General features: G+C 36.3%; 1 protein-coding gene across 3 annotated transcripts in view; it reads left to right on the top strand.

The window, feature by feature from the left end:
* katnbl1 (katanin p80 subunit B-like 1) overlaps positions 1 to 24,829 on the top strand; it is a 36,306-nt gene extending 11,477 nt beyond the window's left edge. The window contains exons 1-10 of one of the 3 annotated variants that reach the window (XM_077709963.1): positions 20,755 to 20,911; positions 21,403 to 21,522; positions 21,666 to 21,703; positions 21,843 to 22,122; positions 22,201 to 22,316; positions 22,409 to 22,459; positions 22,797 to 22,886; positions 23,054 to 23,155; positions 23,501 to 23,594; positions 24,265 to 24,829. In XM_077709963.1, the coding sequence (XP_077566089.1) occupies positions 21,514 to 21,522; positions 21,666 to 21,703; positions 21,843 to 22,122; positions 22,201 to 22,316; positions 22,409 to 22,459; positions 22,797 to 22,886; positions 23,054 to 23,155; positions 23,501 to 23,594; positions 24,265 to 24,297 (813 nt within the window). In that variant the 5' untranslated portion in view covers positions 20,755 to 20,911; positions 21,403 to 21,513 and the 3' untranslated portion in view covers positions 24,298 to 24,829. Of the gene's footprint in view, positions 1 to 20,754; positions 20,912 to 21,000; positions 21,188 to 21,402; positions 21,523 to 21,665; positions 21,704 to 21,842; positions 22,123 to 22,200; positions 22,317 to 22,408; positions 22,460 to 22,796; positions 22,887 to 23,053; positions 23,156 to 23,500; positions 23,595 to 24,264 lie in introns of those variants that run through there. The other 2 variants (XM_077709982.1, XM_077709972.1) reach the window with 2 other exon arrangements.
* The last annotated feature ends 168 nt before the right edge of the window (positions 24,830 to 24,997 follow it).

Raw genomic sequence — 24,997 nt, 5'->3', positions numbered from 1 at the left:
TATACAATTTTTATTGCAATCTTCATCAAAGCAGCAAACACTCCCTCTTCTTGTTTGTTATCCCCTAAAATATGAATTCTAATGACATCAGATTGTTTTGTGGTAGGCGTGTTTTTTGTTGTTGTTGTTTTGTTACATTTTGTTCTCCCTGTGCTTGCATGTTTTTTCCAAGTACTTCTACCTAAGTACATTCCAAGCACGTGCATGTTAGATCAATGGAAAACTCTAAAAGAAGAATGAACTGTTGTTATTTGACTTTGTCCTTCAATGGACTGTTGACCAGTTTGCTATGCATTCTGTATCATGCCCAAGGACAGCTAAAATAGCTCCACTACACCACATCTACAATTATAATTAGGACAAATTGTAACAAATATCAATGGATATTAAGTATTGCAGATCTTAATTTGATCATTTTTGTTGTTTCTGTTCCTCAAAGCAAATAAAAACAACAACAACAAAGTAGATGACAATGTACAAATACAATTAACAAATGTATCAGGCCAGAAAAGATAAGAAGATTTGAAGGTAATTGTTATGTAATCTATACTGTTTGAACATTACATAACGAGGAGAGGGCCAAAATTTCGAGGACACACCTCTGAAATGAACCAGATGTCGGCACATTTTGTCTGGCAACACAGTGGATTCATTGAGCTCCTATGAGGTCCCACATATCCTGTCCACAGGGACGTTGTTCGTGTGCTAGTGCGGTTTGGATCTTTTGCAGAGCACCAAAGAGATTCTTCAGATTCACCGTCTGAGGGCAATTTGTCGTGTATTTTGTTTTGTTTTGTTTGTTTTGAACAGAAGCCTTCAAAAATATTCCCATTAGAAATTCACCACAAACAAATCAGGCTTGAAAAAAGTTAAGAAAACCATTTTCATGGTTTCTTCTGATCTATTTACCCCTATCTAGGATAATAACCTAGACACAAAAAAAATCCATCACTATAATCACACTTTGACAAGTTTTTTTCTAATTACATGACCCTTGTTAATATTGACCAGTCCAAAATGCAGCTGGAATAGATTCCACCTTACCTGTCTTACTGGATGTATTCATAAAAAAAGATGAATCAAAACCTCAAATTTACAACAGATTGACGACTAAATTCGGAATCTCTCAAAAACAAAGTGGAAAAATGAGATCATTATGTGTGGCTCAGTAGCACGTCTGTTCTCCACGTGCCTGCATGTACTCCCTACATCTGTGCATGCTTTGTGGTGCTACTGATGGTCAGACCTTCATAGTCTTTTCTAATTTGTCGTTTTCTCAATGTTGCACTGCATTTGTCAACATTCAAGAAGATACAAATTAAACAATCAGTCAAGTTACATACAGTCTTTTGAAATGAATTAAGCCTTTTGCAGTTGTAAATGATCATTCATAAATTTTCTGAACCACCTATCCTCTCACAGGGACTACAGAGGGTGCTGGAGCCTATCCCAGCTAACTATGTGCGCTGAATAGGGGACATCCTGAACTGGCGTTGAGCCAATCGCAGGGGACGAGGAGACAGACAACTATACACGCTCAAGTAGTATTTACCCTGTAGGCTGTGTGTGCACTGTTTCAATCGACTGTGGGACTAAGATCAATGATGCTCCTAAATCTACCAAGCTTCCCTAAATGTTGCTGTCCTCTCTCATTTTAAATGTTATATCTCTGTAAAGCCTACTGCTTGGAGACCGACTCCTATAAAATGTGATTTTACCTCCCACTGAGAGCTTTGGGTTCTGGCGAATGAAGAGCAGATGCTTGAGGGAACATCATTGACTCAGAGAGAGAAAGATGACTGAATGTCTCTTCACGGCTTTTACATAGAGAACACCAAATATTATCTAAATGCCTCACAGGAGCATTTTTTTGATTTTTTTTTCACAAATTCCAACACATAGATGAAAGAGTATTTAGTATACAGTTTATGCATTTCTGGACACCGGTCAGTTGGATTATTATGGCTTTCACACATAGTATTTCAACATTCCCTTCACAAATTCAATCCGCTATGTCTACACCATTGAGCACACACTCACACACACAGTTTCTGATTACATATCTTGACAGGCTCACTGAAAAGCAGTCAGTGAGACCCATAGTTCTATGAATACATCACAACCAGCTTATCTACTAAGATAAAGATGAAACCTTCAAAATTCAAACTCAAAATCCACTGCTGAGAAATTCTATCCATTTTGATAATGACCAGGTGCATTCTGCCCCTTAACATTTTGATAACACAATACCCTAACATGAGTTTGTCAGGCAAACCTCATTATCATATTTAAAATATGGATTTACTCTAAATACAATTTGTTGCCCCTCTTGGTTCTACTATTCAGATGGTAACTAAGTATATGCTGGTTCCTCGGGATTTAAAAATGCCATAAAACACTTTGCATCAAAGATTCAAAATCAGATAACAATCAAGGCATGCACATTGTCAGGGCTCTCAAGTTTTTCCTCATCAAACGCAATGGTTTTATATTATAAGCATTGCATTGTACACATTGCCAGAACTGAATAAGAGGTCCAATAGAGGACAAGGATGCCAGAATATCAGTTTCCCTTATGTAATAATATCTGTTACCATGTCCAGGACGACCTAGTGGTATGTAATTAAGTCAGACCAGCCACAATTGTTAATGTTACGGGTGTCTAAAGTGCTTGTACAAGCCTTGGTAACAATAAACTGTCATAATTTAAAATCCTCATTGCAATATTCACACTAATAATTCATGTTGTGTCAATTTGTTTGGAAAAAAAAAATTTAAATCAATTCTCTACAGCTATTATCAATATTTTCTGACTATAAAAATACAATTAATGTGACCTCATTGCAGATCCCACAAAGTGCAGTTATTATCCTGGTTGCCAGGCATTTTTGCAACGTTTATATGTCCATCCATCCCTATTCATCTTCCCTGTCATGGCACCTATGTGACACATTTTCTTGGGTTTACAAGGCTACAGTACATATAGGGCATTCTGCCATTTTTGCCAACAGAGCAGTGAATTTTCACAACTCCTCATACTTTAGTTGCAACTGGCCTACATTTATAACACAGCTGCCTTTCATTGAAGTAGTCTAGTTTGTGAAGCGTTAAATTATAAAGACAACCAATAGAGATGTTCATCAGTCATAACACTACTAGAAGTGACTCTACAATGTGTCATTATTTGACGATAGCTCATTAATAATGGCCTTTATTGGGTTAGTTTGCTGTCGTAATGAGTTTCACATTCTCCACTGTCTCCTGGTAGCTCATTAGGAAATATTTTAAAATCTCTTGCTCCAAAAACTATTTGATTACGCAAACTTTGGGTCAAAGACAAAGCAACATTGACGTCATCAGGTCCAAGCAATAAGTGACAATTGTGTACTGGACACAATACATTTGTCTGAGTGTAAGAAATGATTGACATAAAATGTTTGTCTTACCTTATTTATGAGTGTGCATTGAGGGAAGGCCAGTCTCAGCCATTAAAAAGAGGGCCTTCCAATATTGACTGTTACGTCAGCTTTCCCATGCAATGTCAGACCCCACAAAAACCTGGCAAAGCTTGAAATACCCAAAATAACTTTACAACTGCATTCCTCACCCCATGTTGAGAAAGAAGGCACTCAAAACACTCTTTGTATTGGGAAGGATAAATATTTTGTTATTGGTGCTGTTTGTATGTAAATATATTACTTTATAGTGTATTTAAATGTGTACATTTTTGGTGGGGGTATTATGAACAGTATAAGTAGTAAGAATATCCATCATTCATTTATTCACTTATCTTCATGAGGGTCATGGGGTGCTGTAGCTGATCCCAGCCAGCTATGAACCTATGAAATTTTACACATGAATCTTTATCTGATTGTAGAGGCGTATTTTTTCCCATGTATTTCGGTCCAATAACTAATCGTGCGACTTTGGCGGTACATTTGACATTTCAAGTCATTGCATGTGAGACTTTTTGGCACTATTTTGTAACTCTGATTAATTGGCAATCAGTGGTCTGTTGTGAAAGAGAATACATGAATGAAAACGGCCTGTCTTTCATTTGTTGTAAACAAAAAACTCAAATGTCCCACTGACGACTGTAGCTCAGGTTATGGATTAGATCCACTTATAATAAAACACGAGACGAGTTTTCCCTTTAAATATGTCTAATAGTTATATCATCATGTCATTCCAAATTGATGCCACATCACTCGACAATTTTGGGAAGTTTAAGCTGTTCCCTGTCTTGGTTGTCATTCATCAGAAAAATATGTTTGGCAACCTTCTGACATTTCCAATGTCTTGATTAGGAGGGACAAAAGGGATTATTAAAAACATGCCAACCAAACTTGGAAGGTTTAAATAGAAAACTAAATATGGGTTCACCATAATGTATATGTATATATAGTATTTTTTAAATGTTTTTTTTAACTAAACAAGGGTACAAAACTAGGAGAAGTGAAAGCTACATTAATTTCTAATGCGTATAGCAATGGCTTACCAAGCACACAGTTATGTAACTTTGTCTAGATTTAAAAGTTTTGAAGGCACTGATCATGAACTGGAACAAATGATCTACTCTTGATAGTTCCAACGCATTAGACTTTAATTTCAGTGTTCCCCATAGGTTTCTTTCTATCGTCATCACTGGATAGGTTGTCTTTTCTTAATAACAACTCTCAAGTCAAATGACACTTAGTTCCCTGAGCCAGACATGGATGCCTCGGATCAGCTTCTGTCTGGGACTTTACAGCGTGTTTCATTTGGAGCAAGAGTTGGCTGCTGTGGTAAAACAAACAACTGGAGCGAGAGTGTGAACGCTCGTTTGTATCTGAAGTTTGTTGGCTAAAAACTTTGGCTCAATAGGTAGAACAATCTTAGAACCAGCAATAAAAGGTAAAGGTCATTTGGGATTTTGGTCTTATCACATCTATGACAAGACTAAATACAGCTTCAGCATGACAGTAAGGAATAATTTGGAACAGTGACTTTTATATGGGGAAGATGCATTAATCTACTTTTAGAATTCAATGTCCATTCTATAGTTCTCCATCTTACTCAGTCTCTTGTTTATATTTCAATAGGTTTATGGGTTATGAAAAATACATTCCTACATTTATTTTTGAGGATCCTTACTATAATGCACTCAAATTTTCCAATGTTGAAATGTGTTTTTTAGACCCCCAAGTCTGTGTTTTGCCTGCTAAACTCAATGGTGTGTTTTTCATCGTATAAACATATCTACTGAACACATGTTTACGCTGCAACTACGTACATGAAACATTACACTCAGCGTGTCCTTGGGTTTCCCCAAATTGTGCTCCAGCCCTTTTGGCCTGATCTTCTTGCATCTCAACTGTGTCACAATGTGAAAGATTGTTTACTTTTTGCAAAAGCCTTTCGTGAGGTCAGGTTAAAGTTGACTTCAATTTTGTGTGGTTTCCACTTGTCTGCACTTGGCTGCCCCTGGCTGATAAAAAAAAATGGAAAAGGTCCATACAAACGAGTTCTTGAAATTGTCAATGACTGTCAAACACAGACGGAACAAAGACAGTCTCAAGCGTATCTACTCCAAAAAATGTCTCCACTTACTGTCCAAGGAATTTCCTCTCCTCACATGATGAAGTTGGGAGAGAGGATTTCCACACCCGTGGGATGTTAGTGGGTGTCTTGAGTTCAGCTACTAAAACACTTTTCCACACAAGATCAAAGTGGTGAGGAAAGGGAGGAACAAAACAAGGCTCTATCTTTATGAAGAAGGATAAGACTGTATAGGAGGACCCCCTCATTTAAGTCAATACAAGTTTTAAACGTGACCTGCATGGAATTCTTAACATGACACATGTTGTGCACATTGCTTTTACAGTTTCATCAGTTTAGAGTTATGACATAAAGACTAACTGAATGGTTATTTTAACTATTCTATACTGTATATAATTCAGCAATGAACTAGAGACCAAATGTTTAATAATATCTCTGAAAACTTAGAGCATGTAAGGTTTTCCCCTCTTGCTAGGTCACTTTCATTGTTGTCATCTTAAGTCATAGTAAAAAATGTCTTTGTGAACACAATTTACCGAAAGAGATGTGGTACATTCTTAACTAATCGCCAGATAATCGCATACGGCATTGGCTATTCCCAATATGATTTTACTCAGCTAAGGTTGTCAGGACATTTTGTACACCTGGCAGTGTCTAATTGTGATTAATGACAGAAAAAGCCTTTATTCGTCCCAATGTTGGGAAATTCTTTGAGTTGATATCCAAACTTTGCTTTCCCAGGAGAATACTAGCAGTCTTTCCAATGAAAAAAAAACAAACAAATGAAGAAATAATGAAGCAAAACAGCAGGAAAACTTTGGCTACTTTCATCCAATATCAATGTCTAGCCAGAAATGAAGTAACCTATTGAGAACAAACTAAGGTATTTACTTTCATTGAGTAGTTTAAACATCTGGATCGCTACTAATATTCCTACTCATCGGCCATTGTTGAATTTGTTTTCTATCATTAATTTGTCAACCACCTCCACTCCTCATACACGCTACCACAATGTTAAACTTTGTTTTTTATTGTATGCTTCATAAATACAAATACATGCAATAGGGACAGGTTAAAATAGATTTTACAGCCAATTTTTGTATATTTTTTTATGAACCAGTAATTATGGTATGTTTGAGACAATCAGTAGCTTGCAGTATTTCCAGGAATGTGTAGCGAGTTGATCTCGTGATGGCCTTCACTGTCAGACAGAATGATGTCACTGACTAGACAGTTAATAGGTGGTGTGAACCTTCTTGTGAGGTTTGTAACCATCCATATGGCATCATGTACTTCAAGGATTTTATTGGAATCTAATGCAATTGAGATTTTGCACCACAAACATTTGCCAATATCCCCTTGTTGTAATAGTGAAACTGTCACTTTTGCAAGGTGTGGAGAATCCAAAAGTCTGGAAGACAATGGCATGTTGAGGCCATTTAATTGCAAAAGACAGAGAAGGGTTAAAACAAAGACTGAATTAACTGGCATACTCGGGGGGATCTTCTTGATATTTAGTTGTACTGTATTCGGACAGCAGAGCACACAAGTTTTATCACATTCTGATATCAGTTTTTAATTCAAGCTGGTGATGGAAGAGAATGTTTAATAAGGTCAACAAACTAACTGATCGGAGAGTGGCATCGATCCCATTTTTAAATTATTTTGTTGTAGTTAATTTTTTTTTAAAAAGTCATTTAAATTGTTTGAATATTTTAGTGTTTTTGTAAGGGTAAGGAATCTACTAAATCATCATCAAGAGGTGTCTGGAATGTTACGTCATTCACAGGTGAGTCACCTGAACTCTGCGTAATGTTCAACAAACGTGAGAAAATGCACGATCGCAGGTTGACCCCCCCACCAAGTTTTTGCTCCAGCGATGATTCAAATATTAAACTATATTAAACGAGCTGTTTTGAGTACAATGGAATGCATTGCGTCATATAAGGCATGAGCAACAAATTCCTTGTAGGATAACTGTCAAAAATGTCTTCTTTTGTAAAAATTAACTTAGCAAATAAAACAATACAAGTTGTTTTATTGGACAGACAAGAAAAACAAGAAGAACTGATAACCTAGATAGCATATTTCATGCCTTTTGACCTCTGCCCTCCACAGCTCACATAGCGCAAAAAGTATTTTTGGTCCTAAATGGATACATTATGCAGTTTGTGTGCCCCATCTGACCCGTCTCTGACACGTTTTCCTCTCTGCCAATACCTCGTCACTGACAGAGCCCCCGGTGTTTGCTTCCCTGTGAAACAATATTTTGACAAGGTGAGGCGTTTTCTGGATGTTAAGGGGAAAGGTTGGCAAAATAAATCAAAGCAAGTCAACGTACACTCTTCATCATCAGCATGGTTAACCAGTAAAAGTTCTGGGACACACTGAGACCTTTCATCATCCCAACTTCTCACTAGTTGAATCCTACTAGAAAATGGCTAAAAATTATATCGCAAGTATAAAATGCAAAGCCATTGGTGGTAATACAATACAGATCAGGGTTTAATGTGTGCGACATTAACCTCATCAGAAGAACTAAACTATATTGCTTGATGGAAAAGTGGTTAATAGCTCTTTCTTCAACCTATTGCTGTCTTTTGATAGTAAAGTCTGGGCTTTCCTTTGGAATCTGCTCAGGCAGGACTCTTGAGCCTCTTTTTTGAACAAACACCAGTTTCCCATTAGACATACTTGGGTGGAAAAATCGGTAGTAGCGATGAGTTTCAAACCTATTGAGGGCCCTTTTCTAGTGCTCTTATTGTTTTTTAAAGATGGGAATGTAGTAGTTAATTAGACATTTTAAATAAATAAACTAAAATATAAAAATATAGGCTTTAGTATTTGAACTCTGACATTTGAAGGAAAAGATGGGAATAATTTATTGTTGCTTTTTACCTTTAAGGACCATAAATTAAAGCACACTAATTTAAAACATGAAATAGCCAGTCAATTTTTAAAAAGATATTAATTTCTTCATCTCTAGACTTCAATAATATAATAATTGGGAGTGTAAGGTTTTCCTCTCATAGGAAAAAAGATGATTTTCCATCATAACCTGCATAACAATAATAGGAAAAATTAAACGTTTCCTCGGAAAAAACAAGGATCACATTTTATCAGAAAAGTGAAGTTGTCTAAGGACATTTCTTCCCACAGCAATTATAACCGTCAATAAATAAATGATGCATCCACTCCAGATGTTGAATTAAATATTTCCAGTGTGTTTTCCAATGTTAATTCATGTAGCAGCCGTCTGACAGATTGTCTGATGAGTCAGTGCTGTTGGACTGATAATACACAAGCTCTTAAATATAGTGAGTATGGAGGTAATTTATATATATTTATGTTTATATCTAACAAATCCGGTCCTCAAAACTGGGATTGGGGACCCCTGCTTTACATGCATGATCCTATATTTCAGTAAGACTTATGTGAAATCAGTTCTGATGGCATTTAGAGTGTTTTGTTTAATAAATCAACAACAAAGTACCCGTTGTGGTGATAGTGGGTTTTAATTTATCATCTTCAGTGTTCTTTGTTTCATCAAAGTTCTGAGAGTTTCTTATTGTTGTTGTTTTTAGTTTTTTTCCCTCCTTTCTTTTTGCATGTCACTTGTCCAGCAGACCAAAAGGAGCAATGAAAGGATGTGAAAATCTTCCAACTAAACCATTGATTAGTTGTCTCTGCTCTGGTAGATAACCAACAATACATCCAATGCATCCTAGTGGGATGTACTCCAAATTATTCCGAAAGGGAAATTGGGACAAATTGGCAGGCATGGTAGTCAGCCTAACATGCCAAATATATAATGAGGGCAAAATGAGATAGAGGGAGAGTGTATTTTGTACAAAAACTGAACTATTTCTTTCAAATTTCACCCAGAAAACCTTTTTTTTCATTCACAGTAGCCATTTCCACACCTAATAAATCACTCTTAACGCCTTCCTTCTTTTCCAGTGATATGTTTTTGCTATTTCCTTCCCCCAAGTGTATTGAGTGAGCAGCTTTTCTGTCTCACCTATCCAAACTAAACATGTGTTCACATTAAGGTTTCCTTGGCATGGACTGCATCAACTGGGCATCAATTTCCAACATCAGTTCCAGCCACGCAATGCCAAGGTAGTTAGAGATGTGTGCACTGAGACCTTCATCTCTGAACTTCAATTTTTTTTAAATCAAATCCACCGCCATTACATTTCTATCGTATCCCCCTTCAAATTCATATTAGATTTTTTCTGTCACGCTCTAAAGGCTGGGTGTTCAATGAACCATTGGGAGGTCTTCCTGAGCAAATTCAAAATTTCCATATGCATGTGTCAGGTTCGTGCTGGTTCTTGCTTCCTTCCTTGACAGAAGGTTTCATTCACTGCTACTTTACCAGTTTGTACTGCTGTGAAATGTTTCCTGGCAAAAAAGAAACTTGGATCTGGTGATGTATCCTGGGAAGTGCATGGCTATGTTCAGTACACAAGATCTCCACGTGTATTTGCTATTTATTTGGCTAAAATGTAGTTCAAGGAAGGGCTTGGATTCCATGAAATACTACTCCATGATCTTTGTAAAGTCTTATGGCAGCCAGCTTTATTGCTTTTATAAATTTGCTTTATTCTGCTATGCAAGAATCTAAAAGTTATAAAAATTGTGCTTTTCACTAAGGATGCAAACTATAACTAATGTTTTCTTCCATCTACCAGTTTACTGGTATTTTTTAATACATTTGAATATGTTTTTAGATTTTTTTCACCTCAATTCACCCCTGGATAGACAATCGTAAATATTAAACCTGGTTAAACATTTAAGAGTGCACGGTCAACATCAATTTTCCCTAAACATAATTTATTTAAAACTTGGGATAGGTATTAAAAAGTATGCATGTCCCCACTTAAATCAATGGTGATTCAACACACAAAATGATTATAGTAGTAACCATTATTTAGTCAAGCTAATCATTCATGCACATTAGTAGCAAAAAGACACCATTTGTCCAAATATAAATTAAATGGAATAATTACAGAAATCGTCGGACCTTAAACTGCATTCAAATGCAGACACCATTATTTTAACATATAAAATGCACTGCACTACAATTTGCACGTGTCTATATTCACACAAAAAGATATGCATGAATGAATGATCTATAAACGAAAGGTTTCATATAGTCCAGAAAATATAGTAGGTTTATATAAATGTAAACTGAGAATTGTGTCCATTATCTTAACATTGGTAACCATATTACATTTTAACAACAACAAAAATATGCTGGTTTCCCAAATGTGAGTGTTTTACTGTTCTACCTGTGTCTTTTAGCAGCATGAATCTCCTGTGATTATCTAATTTACGACTTCCACATCCTCATCGGGGTGATACGCCCATTAAACTTTGAATTTCACAGGGTCACACCTGTGGCACATACTGTTTTTATTAGTAATGAGGTGGAACTTGGGTCCATTGTGGCGTAATGTTGACCTCTGTTTCATAAAGAAACTTCCTTTGACATTAGCTCTTCTGCAGGTGTACGTCCATACTATAAAGAAGTGTCTGTTTGGGTCTTGTTTTCCCCTCTGCCAATATCATTATTTAGGTATCAGGAGACCCAATGTAAAGAACTCCTCTGAGTTTATCAACTTTATGAGGCACGTCTCAAGACCAAGGTTGGCCTCATGTCAGACAGACGAACACATGGTACCCTGTTTTTGGATGAAACCCCTCACGATTGGCATTTCCTGGTGTATTGATGTGTCGCCATGCAATACCTTGACAAATCACGTCTACACATTCATAGTCTTTGTTTTGATGTTGTAATCACACCATCCACAAAAATCCCATCTGCCTTCATTCATGAATGGAATGTTTTCTCAAAGATTGAAAATAAACCACCATTTTCAAGCCCCTTGGCCATTAAATCTATGCACACAGTGCTTGCATTGAGCATGAGATTCTTGGAATTAGAGATGAAGTGGAGAATAGAAGAAAAATACATGGGAGTTTACATTCAATTGTAAATGTAACTCCCTTGGAAATGTTTATTCTCTGATTTTTTTAGGATGGCGGGTGATGCTTTTCTTGGGTGTCGTGGTTTCATTCACCCTCCTACAGACACTTCAATATAAAGAACTATTGAGAGGTTCACTGCTTAGCAGGGCCTCCTTAAATATCCATGTGACCATCAGTACCTCTTGTACATATTTGGCGTAAAACCAAGCTGTTTTAATCACACTAATCCATCCTTGGAAGAGGTGTTTTCCTGTGTAAAATTAGGAGGGAGTTTTAACATTCCATTAGATTTTACCTGCTTGGTCCACTCACATTTGCTTTGGCAGACATAAGGTTGGGTGTTTCTTTATGTTACATAATAAAGTCTGAAATAAAAATGGATAAACCTGATGCCAGAGTTGGAAAAATGATTTTCTTTTTAAATATCATAGTGCATGAAAAGTCAAAATTATATTAGAAATTGGAGTCATGACATTTGATAAGGTTAGAAATGATTTGAAACTTTTAAAAATTAATAATATTTTTGCAGTGATGACAGTTTTGCAAAACTTTCCTCTGGCAATTTAGTTGTTAATTTGGTGACCTCCTGCCACTACAGCTCATTTGGGTTTAGTTCTGGGGATTGTACTAACCATTCGGTTACAGATAAATAAACAGCAACAATATTTTCTTTTTGCAGCGATTTAAATTTTGTTCTATGATCCTTTGACTTTTCACAGAATATATATATATCATTTCCTAATTTTCCTAAAGAACATTTTTCAAATAATATCTCCTGATTGAGTGCAATCCAACATATTGATTCCCATTTTCTTATTTGTTCACTTTTTTTTTATACTATTAAAGCTTACAAAGCTCCAACACAAGATGAATTGCCTCGTGTGTTATTTCTCAGAGGCCCTTGAAAGTATGTTTTCAGAGTTCCAGAGGCTTAGCACACATGTGACGTACCGCATAAACTGACTCCCTCGATGGGATGTTATATGGAGAGGTGTCACTTAGAGGAACACTGAGAATGATTGAGTCTTAGGGGGTCTGTGTGTTTAGGATCAACTAGGGTTTTCTTTTTCCTGCTACTATGTTGTCCTGTGGCTTAGTACACCCGAGTGTAAGGCCTGCCTTCTCTGTCTTTCATCATTAATCTAAACAATGTGCACGTGTGTGTGTGTGTGTGTGTGTGTGTGTGTGTGTGTGTGTGTGTGTGTGTGTGTGTGTGTGTGTGCTCATACAGCACTTGTTCTTCATTCCATTGGACAATATTCAGAAAACCTACATACTTGTTTGCAAGCTATAGAATATCCTCCTATGGTATTTTTATTGCATCATTTGGTGAATTCTTGCCTTTCCTCATTTTTTTATGCTCTACAAATGAATTGATTTGCTGGGGGGAAGATACCTGCAAACAAAATGCACCAAGTATTACACTCTGCATGCAAGCTGCTTTAAAATACTTGGAAAATGTTGCATAATTGGCAAATACAATTGTCACTGCCTTCCGTTAGTAAATCCGCTTCCACATCTGTTTACATGCAATTAAATGCATAACTGGTTTTGAATGTGGAAACCTTTGCTGTATAGTAAATTAAGTCCTAGGTTGTTCTTCTTTTTGATATTCAGTCAGAAATGCATAGACTTGTAAATGGAAAGTATGATGGGGAAATATTTCTTAATTTCCCAGAGCACAGCGCTGCTCTGTCAGAGGCAACCCCCCGAAAAAAAATGCCTCGTTAAGTTACATAAGAGGCCAACAGATGCTCTCTATGACCCTCCTTTGGAGTTCTGCTTGTCTCAAACCAACTGATATGTAAATATCTCTGGATCAGTCTAGCCACAGGATTTCTTCTTCATCCCATTTCAGACAAAGCCTATCTGCAAATTTATATATCTCAGACATATTGGTTCATGAAGACACTAAAATTATGTTTCTTGGATGCTACCTTGATTTCACACATAAAATTTAACATGGCACCAGAAAGTATTGTGTTAATTATTCACTGTCAATAATCACATTCTACATTGTCATTACAATAGAAGAGTCACTCATTTATTGATGCTAGTTTATGCTCATATTTGTAGTAAAGGAAAAAGTACAAATTCAGTCATTAAAACAACTTAGTTAAAGTATAAGATACTATCAGACTTTGAATTGTAGATATCCATTTAATAAAAATGAATATGATTACTGCAACTTGAGCTTTATAAGTTATATAATACTGTATTCTTTGTATTATGTTTCTTGTCTATTCTTTGTAATGTGCTTTTGACCACAAGGTCATCCTTTCTCTGATATTGGAGAATATAAAAAGAAATGTTCCAAAGCCCAACCAAGTGCCCACTTTCCTTTTCTGTGGTCCTGAAGCTATTTGATGGTTAGGTGGGTGGTTATTCGGTATGTGAGAGAGTTGCCCATCCGAGCTGGCTGAAATTTTTGCAGACAGTGAGGGGCATTGTATGAGGTCTACTTGGTGGAATCACACAAACCCTCATAAACCAACACCTTCTCATCTATAATGCCTTAATGTCTCGCATCTTTTCATCACACAGTATCATTTGAAACACACACAATAGATATATTATGTGTTTTTATACTTTTTATCATTTATTTACAGCTTTTTCTATACTTCATATGGAATGCTATGGATTATTGTTATGAATATCGAATATATTTTCACAGTTCATATCTTAGACTGTCATGTTGCCTGTTTCCCATCAAAAAATATTTCAAAAGCACCATTACACATCAAGATGTCTGGATATGGATCTGTAAACGAAACATTTAATGAGAAAATTACTTAAACAGGAACTAAACACATCTGCCAAGAGTTTTAAGATATTTTCCCTTTTTTGTCCCTCTGAAAATGATACATCTTTTCCACCTGCCAAATTTGCTCCTGTCTCTTTGATTGACAGACAGATTTTTAATCATTGTGCAACAGGAGTAACTTGCTGGAAACAGAGACTATCATTGACCTTTCTAAATCCCCATTTCTTATAATCACATTGCTGATTATTTTTCATATGTGAAAATAAACACCCACACATATTGATCTTTTTTTTCTACACTGCTCTCTTACCTTATTTGCCAAAGAACAAAATGATTCGAACCATATTTGATCTTTCGAAGAATCCAGCTGGGGTTTCCTAAGGTCTCAGTCAAATAAGTTTTCTTTGGTTTTATACTAGAATAAATGAAAATACCTTTATACAATTATACCATCTTTTAAATTATGAAATTGTGTGAATATTTAACCGGTGTTTCTTAATTTATTCTGTGTTTCAACATGCATTTATTGTGTTTCTTCTAGTGTAACAGCATGTGGAAATTATGTTGTTGGGGAATAGAAAACGATAGCAAAAATATTTTCCACTTGTACAGTATTACATCTGTTACTATTTTCTCCGGGGGCAACATTGTGGTTGACTTTTAACCAGGGTGGCACATTACATCTCAGTTAAACATGGGCTGATCTCCATAAGGAGTACATGAAGGAGGCTGTGCTACTGAAGAGGCCTTTTCACAAGATATCTCCTCTCATCTATGCCTGTCTGCCAGTCTAATCTACAGTGTCTCTGCGTGATTCAACTCTAAATCTTGCATATTTGCCAACATTCACTGTTTACCTTTCATCGGAGGTTGAACCTGCATCAGCAATGGTTGCACATGAAGTTAATCAAAGGTCCACTCAAAGCATTTGATTACATGGACACTCTTCATTCTTCATTTTAAGCATTTTCCTATGCCAACAGGGTTGTTTGCTGTATACTGGATACCACTTTTGACAGGACTCTAATATTAAATATGTTTTGTTTTTAATTAAATACAGTCAGATGCATATTTTAATGAACCAGGCTTTGATTACAACATGTTATGATACTTTTAATCTGGCTAATTGTCAAAACTTTCAAATCTTTTGGATGAATTGCTCCTATTAGCTTTTTGAGCCTCATATTATTGTTGCCTCCAGGCTCCTCTTGATTCACTGGGTCCATTATTGCATCTTTGTTGGTGAATCTGAGTACCATAATTACTGAAAAAAAAACAAAATATGTGTGGTCCTGAAGAAATCAGGCACAATTTTTGCTTTTGTATCCATGCTGTGTATCTTCAGCTGCCAAGTCTGGCCCCCTCACTAAACTACCACCAACCCCTGACCCAATCTACCAATTCAAGACAACCAGCATAAAATGGAATCCAGACCGTCACTGTTTCCAATTACATCCTATTTAATCATCCAAAAGGTCGACCTTTCATCAGCTTCTGGTCATGAGTTGATAACAAGTACAGTGAATGCTGCATTCCTTTGGTTCTTACCTGGGTAATGCGATTCCCTGAAATATTCTAGCTGCCTCATTATATTGTGTATTTTCTAGACATACATCCATAAGTTGAAGAGAAACATGCCTCGTTGATGAACATAGTGATAACACTTTGGTTTTGGTAGCTCAGTAGCAGCATGGCCATGTTTAAACCCAGGAACATTATTATTGGGATGACTTTTTATGAATTCTGCATATTAAGATGGGGCAATTTAATCCTCTGTTTACGTTATAGTGTGACAATAATTCATTTTCTTGAGCAATTTGAAGAGAACGCTTGGAAGAAAATGGGAAAATTTAATATTCTGTAATTTCTACATTGCTTGCAATGAACCAATGATATAATATTATACAGTCTAGAACTATTAGCCTTCAGAAAATATTACTTTGTTCATTTATTTCACTCAAAGCTAAGATATCTGGTTAATTCTCATCTTTAATGGAAGAAACCAAACAGGAAGACAGGGGGGTCTGGAGAGGAGGAATTTTCTAGTGTTTAAGTCTCATGACCCATGGTATTCTTGCAAAAATAACAGCGGTAATGGCTTACTGACTAGTTAGGCCAACAGAAATGCAGGTAATTCCTGCTGTGTGGGGAGTAAGAGTGCAGACAAACATGCCAAGTAATGTTAGAACTGACTATATTTATCTTTTGCAAAGATTTAGGCTTGGTTAATACGCATGATGTTGTTCAAATCTATGTGCAGTAAAATGTGGTTCATGTGCATTTCCCATATTATTATTATTATTATACAATACATTTTGAGTCAGGTGTGTGCTGTCAATTTTGACTTATTATAGAGATTCTATTTTTAGAAGTAGTGCAAGTGTTATAAAAACTACAATCAGTTTTCATGAAGTGAAAACACTATAAACATTAAGGTGGTGAGAAACAAACGTTTTGGAGGTTAGTCGCTTCACAGATAGACTAAACTCGGTTAACTTTTGGGTGTATCTGTGTGCTCTTTGCAACTGGAGTTGACTCTGTTATATAAGGAATTACAGGACATGAGGGGTTTTATATTCATCATAATATTTTTGATTTGTTATGGTTGGTGCTGGGGTGCGTTCACCCATACAAAAAATTTAAAAAATGGAAAGAACTAAAGCCATTTTCACTTTACTCCTTTGCTCAGTTGGATTGTGTGTTATTAAAATCATTTTTATATTGGTTTGAATAATTCTTCAATGTAGAAAAATGATGTATTTTCTTTCTGTAGTGTGTCTAATGATGTGCATGCTGGAAGAGTTTATTTGGCTGACATGGGAACCAAGGACCCACACACATTGTATACAGACAAACCTCCAAATTAGGTGGTCTGTTTTGTCAAGAACTGCACAGTGATATACTTTGCCGGTACAATAAGTCGGATGTTTATTATTCTTTACTTTACCACTAATCTCTACCAAACATGGCCCAGGCAGTGACTGACTGAAGCATGACAGTCTGGACTCTTTAGAAAACGGTGTGGAACGAGAAACACGGTTGTGACAACATTCCTGAAGATGCATTATAACATTTACACTTCATGTTGGACCATAATTGTAGAGATTTTTGCATGGCATCATTTTAAACACAGTATGCTCACATTTATACCAGCCTAAAAATATTTTACAACTATTTCCTCTGTTTTCGTTGTGGCAAATGTGACATATTTCTTCATAGGGTTGAATGGTTGGTAAAATTATTTTTCCACACCTAAATGCTACCAAACTATGCCTTTGTTCACACGTAAAACCCCAAAAAAGGAAGGATGGTTTAAGTTCTTGTTTCATTTAAAAATATCCTTGAGCAAGAAACTAAATCCGTCCTTCTTATTGAATGCTAGGAATAAGAAGAGGGATTTCTCTCATGACAGGTTTTCTCATTATTGGGAAGTCACCAGAAAATGTAATGAAATGTTATGTATAATAAGACAGAACATTGACATTTTGTTTTGTTTTGTCCCCCTTATTTGATTAGGAACTTTATGTCGTACCAGGGTTACCACAGTGAAGTTTTGGTCTACCTCACTTCTTTAGGTCCCCATTGTAGAACTTTAATGTTCTGCCCTTGACTATGTAGTAGGTCAGGGGGTAGCGAACCTATGGCTCGGGAGCCATATGTGGCTCTTTTGATGGTTGTATGTGGCTCTCTGCCTTTTTAAATCATATTTTTTCTTCATTAGAGTCTTCTGCATGCATCTAGCAACCGTGAAATAATGTTCTCAAAAGAATTCTGACTTTTTTGTACTTTCAAAGTGGTGAAATGAATAATAAATGCTCATATTTTCATGTATTTTTACTTTTAAATTCTGAATATGGCTCTCAAGGAATAATATTTGAAAATATGAATTGTTTGTGGCTCTCTTCGTCAAAAAGTTTCCCAACCCCATGTAATGGGTTATCTCCAGGCACCCTGGTTTCTTCACACATTCCCAAACTGTGTTAATTTAATTCAAGACTGATTAAAGATTTCAATTCAATCCCCAAAATTCTTAGTCCTCCCCCCCAAAAATGTGTATGATTTATTTCCTAACATCTGCTTCCCACTTTACTTTTTGCTGTATCCCACTTTGAGGCAGAGGTCACATTTGGGCAAGTGGCTGAATGTTGCACTGATGCTCGTGACCTTGTCAGCTTAGTGTCAAGCCCCCCCCCCACTTTCATAAATCCTTCTCTTGTTATTCACACTCTGAAAGCAGGCGGAAGCAAAGCTGTTCCAGACTTTTCTATGTGGTCTAGTGACAAAGTTGTTTAGTTCTGCATGGGAAAGCGTTTGTGCGCTCAGATGCAAAGACAAACTTTTTTTTACAAGTGTGTCTACTCCCTTCCTCACAGCTGTTTGCAGCTTCTATTGTTGCTTTTGCTTTAAAATTGTTAGCAGGATATTTTTAGTTAAGTGTTTCCTGAGTCTTAGAACTTTCAAGTTTGTCCAATTATTTCTCGTTGACAATTGTAGGTTGAGTGAACGGACAGGAGACCAGTTGTTATTTTTGGTTTGGCTATGGCAGTTAGAGGCAGGTGGTAAGATGATTGGATAATACACACCCAGAGGGTTGTGACACACTGGCAGTCCAAACATTGGTCAGAAATTGCTCCATTAAGTTGTTAAAATGACAGATTGGTTAACCTTGATGTTATGGCTGCAAGCTGTAAAGGCTTCGTTTGATAAATGTGCAGAGTTTTCTCAAAAGTCAAACATAATGCATTTTGAGTGGTTGTTCAAACTGAAGTTTGTGGTTTGGACTTTTGTTCTTTTTTTTTTTTACTTCCGTTAACTAAATTGTGTTTGTTCGCAGAGCAGATAGATGCTTATTACAAAGTTTTATCTTTGTACTTTATAGTGGTCACTAGATAATCAAAAAGTGAAGCAATAAAATACAAGTTCAAAGCTCTTATTGAGAGTTTTAAAAATATTTACAGTGATTTTCTCAAACAGAATTATTGGGGCAATCTATCTTGTCAGTTTATTAACAGTAGATTGTTTACTGGAGTTATTTTCTTGCATCAATTTTAAAGTAAATGCCTAATTGAGTTCATTTGAGATGCAGCATCGTCAGAAATGTGAGATTTTGTGACTTGTTCAAAAATACTTTGACATGGTCACCAATGAAATCAAATAGTATAATTTTCATCTTACAAAAATGATGAACTTATTTTTTAGTGTTTCATGCTATATCTCTTGAAAATTCCAAAACAAATGAACTTTTTTTTAGAAAGACCCAAAGCCAAGTTATACATTCAACTCATAAACTCAAATAATAAATCTTTACAGCAAAAATATTTGACTACAGTAAAGGGATTCTCTCTCCATCCTACTTCCTGGAAATAATTCTAAAGTGACTGTTGTGGGTGTACTTTATCATTATTTAGTGAATATGCATGCAGGGAACATATACCAAAATGCTTATACTGGCCAGAGATGTGTTTGATGTCCTCAGTTCAAATAGTCATAGTGATGGATGAAAGTATTCATGATTTTGTTATTCTCTGCAGGAGAGCTCGTCAAAATGAAATGTAGTATTATGAAATGATAAGTACATACAGGTCATAGTGGTTATAAGAACTATCAAGCATGCCAAAGAAGAAGGTGCTTTAGTACTGTGTAATGTGACATTTGAGATCAGCAACTACCCCCATTTTATTTGCTTCGATATAATTGAATTTAGAACCAAAAAAGATATCTTAACAATTAATTCTGCATGTTTTAAAGCTGTAATGATTTAAGGGAATATTCCAGTCTCAATTGGCAAATGAACCCAAATCCATTTTGAGTTTCAATAAAGATTAGTGTTTAATTTTTCCCCATTGTTTTGCTTAATGTATTTTATTCATTTATTTTTAAAGAACCCACCTCTTGGAAAAGAAAGATTCCTTAACCTTGTCAGATAGTGCAATGTTAGATTTTATGTTTTTGTTGCAGACAATGGGAAGTCATTAAAGGAATTGAAAATTCAATTAATGTCATCTTGGAGACTTTGGAAAGAGTAGTACATTAAGATACATAGAAATGTCATTTGCATAGACAAAGACTGACATCTAGCGTCGGAAATGAAAAGCCTTACAAAGTAAGATCAATATGAAAATGTCATTGGCATAGACAAAAGCTGACATCTAGTGTTGGAAGTGCAGAACAAGGATGGACAGACATTTTCTACTTTAAAAGTGGTAAAATGACTAAAAAGGACCACATTTTCATGTATTTTTACTTTTAAACGATGGCTCTTAAGGAATAACATTTGAAAATATGATTTTCTTATGGCTCTTTCTGTCAAAAAGTTTGCTCACCCCCCTGTTTTAAAGTGCATGATAGTTTTAATTTGACTAAAATCCAAACAGGTTGCAAAAATTGTAGTTTCCAAATGTGTCCACAAGACGTCGCTAAAACTCTATATTTGCGTGGCAGTTTCATTCCCAGAATCCCCACAACTAGCGGTTGATGCATTTGAAAGATTCAAAAACTTCAGAAGCGACAGCGAACGTTCAAGAATTGTTGCTCTGCTTCAGTGTAACCTGTTTTTCACGTTTTGGACTTGCGCATCTCGAGAAAATATTTGTCATTTGACAAAATGCCCTGGTCAGTGCTTAATTGCGGTATTTGGATCTTGCTTTAGGCTCGAAAGTGCTGTTTGCGATAGTTGTGCAGCAAAGCTAAGCGGCTAGTTTGACCACATTTAGCAACATTGCTAAGTTGTATGCATGTTTGTTGGTTTGGCTCAATGCTAACAGCTGTAAGTTAGCAAATGGACATTCGAGTTGAAGAATGTTGCGAATTGGAGTGTTGCGAATGATACGTTATAAAAATCCACTACTGCGACGATGTTGTCAACGCGGTTGGGGAAAATATGCTACTGTAAGGAGGATACTTGTTAAGCTAGTAAGGCTACTGCTAATATCACCAGCAGCAAACCAATGTTATTTGCTTTAGTCATGTTGTTTTTGTCGGGCACTTTTTCTCGCTGTAATCTTTATACTTCTAACTGTAGCCTGATTTGTTTGAAAAACACATCCGATGATCAACAATTATATATCTGACGCATCCTCCCTTGTTTTCCCCCTTTTGTACAGTCTATCTAATTTGTGAGGCGTGATATGTTTGTCTATCTAAGGCAATTCTCCAAGGTCAAAAAGAAAAATCCCAATGGCCTTTTGTGACTTCACCTGCATCTTTCAAAGACCATGAAGCAGGTATGTTGTGTGCATTCTAGTAGCAATGCCTTATTGTGTAAATAGTGAGATTGTTGAGATATTCCTGGTGACTATAGTGCTGTGCTATTGTTGCGGTAGATGCATAGCAATAGTGGCCCTCATCCCCTATCCTTCTGTTTTAGGTGGATATTAGAAATAAGGACGAATTAGATAAGAAAAGGTGAGTCGTTGCTCCATGTCGACAGCTGTGTCATTCAATTTTTCCCTTTTTAGTCACCTAACTTTTACAATGAACTGTCATAGTCTTGAATTCTGATTCTTCACTTGAAGTCATCCTCTATGTTTTCTCTTATTTCCAGAAACCAGGTGCACTGCAAAGTACACAGTCCAGGCAAGGAAAAGAGGTCCTCTATTTGCAAGAGGAAGTCTTCTCTAGCCCAGGAGGTGGCCTTGAAGTTGCAGTGTAGAACATTCAATGTTGACCAAGCCCGTAAGCCCGGCATGGCCAACAAAGAAAACGAGGTGACATGCTCGGATGTGAGGGGCAATTGCTACAAAGATAAGTGCAGGCTGTCTGTGAATGTCTCCGAGGCCTCTCAGATGGCAGGTCCCAGCTCTAAATACAGTGATTTTACTGAGGTTAGAATACTTGTTAAAGGTTCAACTCCAAACCGTGTTGTACTTTATTAACAGGCTTTCGATTTTGTTACTCCATAGTTATCAAAGGATCACGAAGCAGTGACTCACATTCTCTTTGGAAGAAATCTACGACTTAAAGTGGCCCTCACACTATGGCGAAGAAATCCCATTGAATTAGTGGCTTATCTGATTGTGTATAATATTTTATTATTATTATTTATAGCCTATTTTGTTATTGTTGCATTTAAAATTTATTGACCTGTCATTAATACCATTTGATATGTAGAATTCAAGACAAAGGAGTGCTGCTTGACCTGTTACCTGTCATAACAAACAAGTGAGTCTGTTGACTTTACCAGAAGTTCATTAGAATATTCTCATGTGACATTATACATTTCAAAATGGAGCACAATCTAAGAAACTCCTAAAAATTACAGTGGTCATAAAAATAGCTTGCTCAGATTGCTGCCACAATGTAATATCCATGTACTTTTTTCAAATTTGTAGTCAGTGTACATTTGATGAGAATATGATTAACAATTATGGCATTTTAGGGTTTGAAACAGCATGCAATTTTGGTTGAAAGTGCTGAGTAATAATAATATAATATCTATTTAAATAGTTTTCTGTTCTATTTTATTATTTGCTCGTTTTAAGTTTGTGTGTTTTATCAGCCTCCAGACGGAAGCACCATATTTTTCACTTGGATGCTGTGTTGACCTCATACCCCAAGTAAAAGTGGTTCTTTCCAGTAATTACGAAGAGTAAGTATTGATTTGACTCTTTCAAACAAAAATATGAATTTTCCCACACGTATATTTTATATGATATCTCCTGTTAAAGAAGTTAAAAAAAGCACCTGCAACAATTCTTGTACGTCTTCTCAAATCAAATACATTGTTGACATTTATGTGTTCTGTCCTTTTATTAGACAGATAATTGTGGGTTTACACTGGGTTCAGGCTGTCATCCGGAAATGGTGGCCAGACCTTTCAAAAACAGAGAAACAACTGCGGGACAGTTTGGACACCAGGTGGGAACTGCATATTGATCCGGACGTCACACAGAAAATTATTGGAGATTTTACACTAATCTCCAAGCACCTTTGTATGCTGCTATTGATAAACTAAGAATACTGATACAGTAAAACTAAATGCTATGAAGTGGGGGAAAACAGTCACAATATGCTGATATTGCACGATCCTTTAATAGTATAGCTTGTTAGTACTTGTCTCATGATGTCAAAGCTGGACAAGTGAGATAAGACTGGCATGTTATGACACTGCTATTTAATGCAAGTTGCTTGTAGGTGGATAAAGGCCAGAGTCAATGCATCCCGTTTTGGTGATTTTTCTTTCTTTCTTCCTACCCACTACAGGAACATTATAGTCTTGAAGCAACATCTAAGGGACTTGTGGAAGGATGGGTCCAGGTTATGTCTGCTTTCAGGTTCTACTGGAGATCTAGCAAAGGTGAGGAAAGTCATCGTTGTTTTTGTCTTTAGTGTTGACCAAAATGTTAACTGGCATTTATCAGACTAAGCAAAGCTGTTAATCTTATTTAGATGCTCAAATTCAAGCTTAGTGAATGTGTCCTGCTCTGCTCATTGCTTTCTTAACATGAATAAAACATTGCTAGAGCCAGTTTGAATGTTTGTTTTGTCCAAAGTAAATTCATAACAACCTATGTCCTGTTTCAGGGTGTGTGCCTAGGTTGCCAATTGCTATAAGCCCTAATGTTACAGCCACTCATAGGGATGTTTCCATCCTTCTGTTGTGACTTTAAATGAGTTTGTCAGTAGTAGAGTTCCAATCCAGTTGAACTGGAAGGGCTGACAACACACGGAAATTAATTTTTTTTAAATGTAATTTAAATAATTGGATGCCGTTCACCTTCATGGGCAGCCAATACATTAATAATAAATTGAAAAACTCATTTTTGCAAGTTTAATATTGGAGATAGAAAAAAGTCCAGCATTTTCATTTATTAAATATATTTTTTAGATGCTTGCACAGTGTTGGTCAAACAATTTTGAAAATATCTGCAATATTATGAGATTATAGTATACATGTTGATTACTTTCACATCAATGATTTCAAATCTGACCACTGATGTAATGCTTGTTTTGTCTCCATGTTGCAGGCAATTGAAGCATATGTCCTTCAGCTGCCCTGACTGTTATTCATCATGTAGCACTCCAAGGATGTGACCACTACTGCCATATTGCGGCTGTGTTTTTGTCTGGATGATGACATCCGACGTATGGACTGGACCATGGTTTTGTTAACTTGTCACTTCAGAAAAACGTGTTATTGTTGGTGCCCACTTAAGCAGGCTTGGGAGTACATTTCTGCAGAAGAAGCACAGCTAGTGACTGCTTCACATTGAAGTGGACTGTCTCAAAGGGGGGTGGGAAATGAGGCCCTCCATGAGATCAGATGTGATGTATTGCTCTATGAAGTGCCAAGCTTGTCTGTCACTGCACGTCTTGGCACCACAGATTGCAAATGCACTTGGATTCATGAATGGCCCGCTGGAAAGATGTTTTAAACCTGCGTTCTTTGGAATCAGGAACTTGAAGTTACGTCAGTCTTAAGTTATGAGTGTGCATCTTGTGTCCTACATGTTTGTCATTTGAACTTGATGGCATGGCAAGTTATTCTTTTAATCTTTTAAAATAAATTTTATAGAAAAAAAATCTTATTTTCTCTTTTGTTTTTGGAATAAAATAATCATGGGCTTTGTTGTTCGTGAGAGCTATAGGAACTGGTGTTAGGTACTTGTTATTCAGTATAATGTACAAAATATTCTATTATGTAGTACACTTCAATACTCTGATCCTATTTGCAGTACCATTTTGGCCACAAGTCTCGCA

Source organism: Stigmatopora nigra, chromosome 2 (genome assembly GCF_051989575.1).
Source record: "Stigmatopora nigra isolate UIUO_SnigA chromosome 2, RoL_Snig_1.1, whole genome shotgun sequence".
Lineage (NCBI taxonomy): Eukaryota > Metazoa > Chordata > Actinopteri > Syngnathiformes > Syngnathidae > Stigmatopora > Stigmatopora nigra.
The sequence above is the reverse complement of the archived record's forward strand: the minus strand, read 5'-3'. Positions and strand labels throughout refer to the sequence as shown.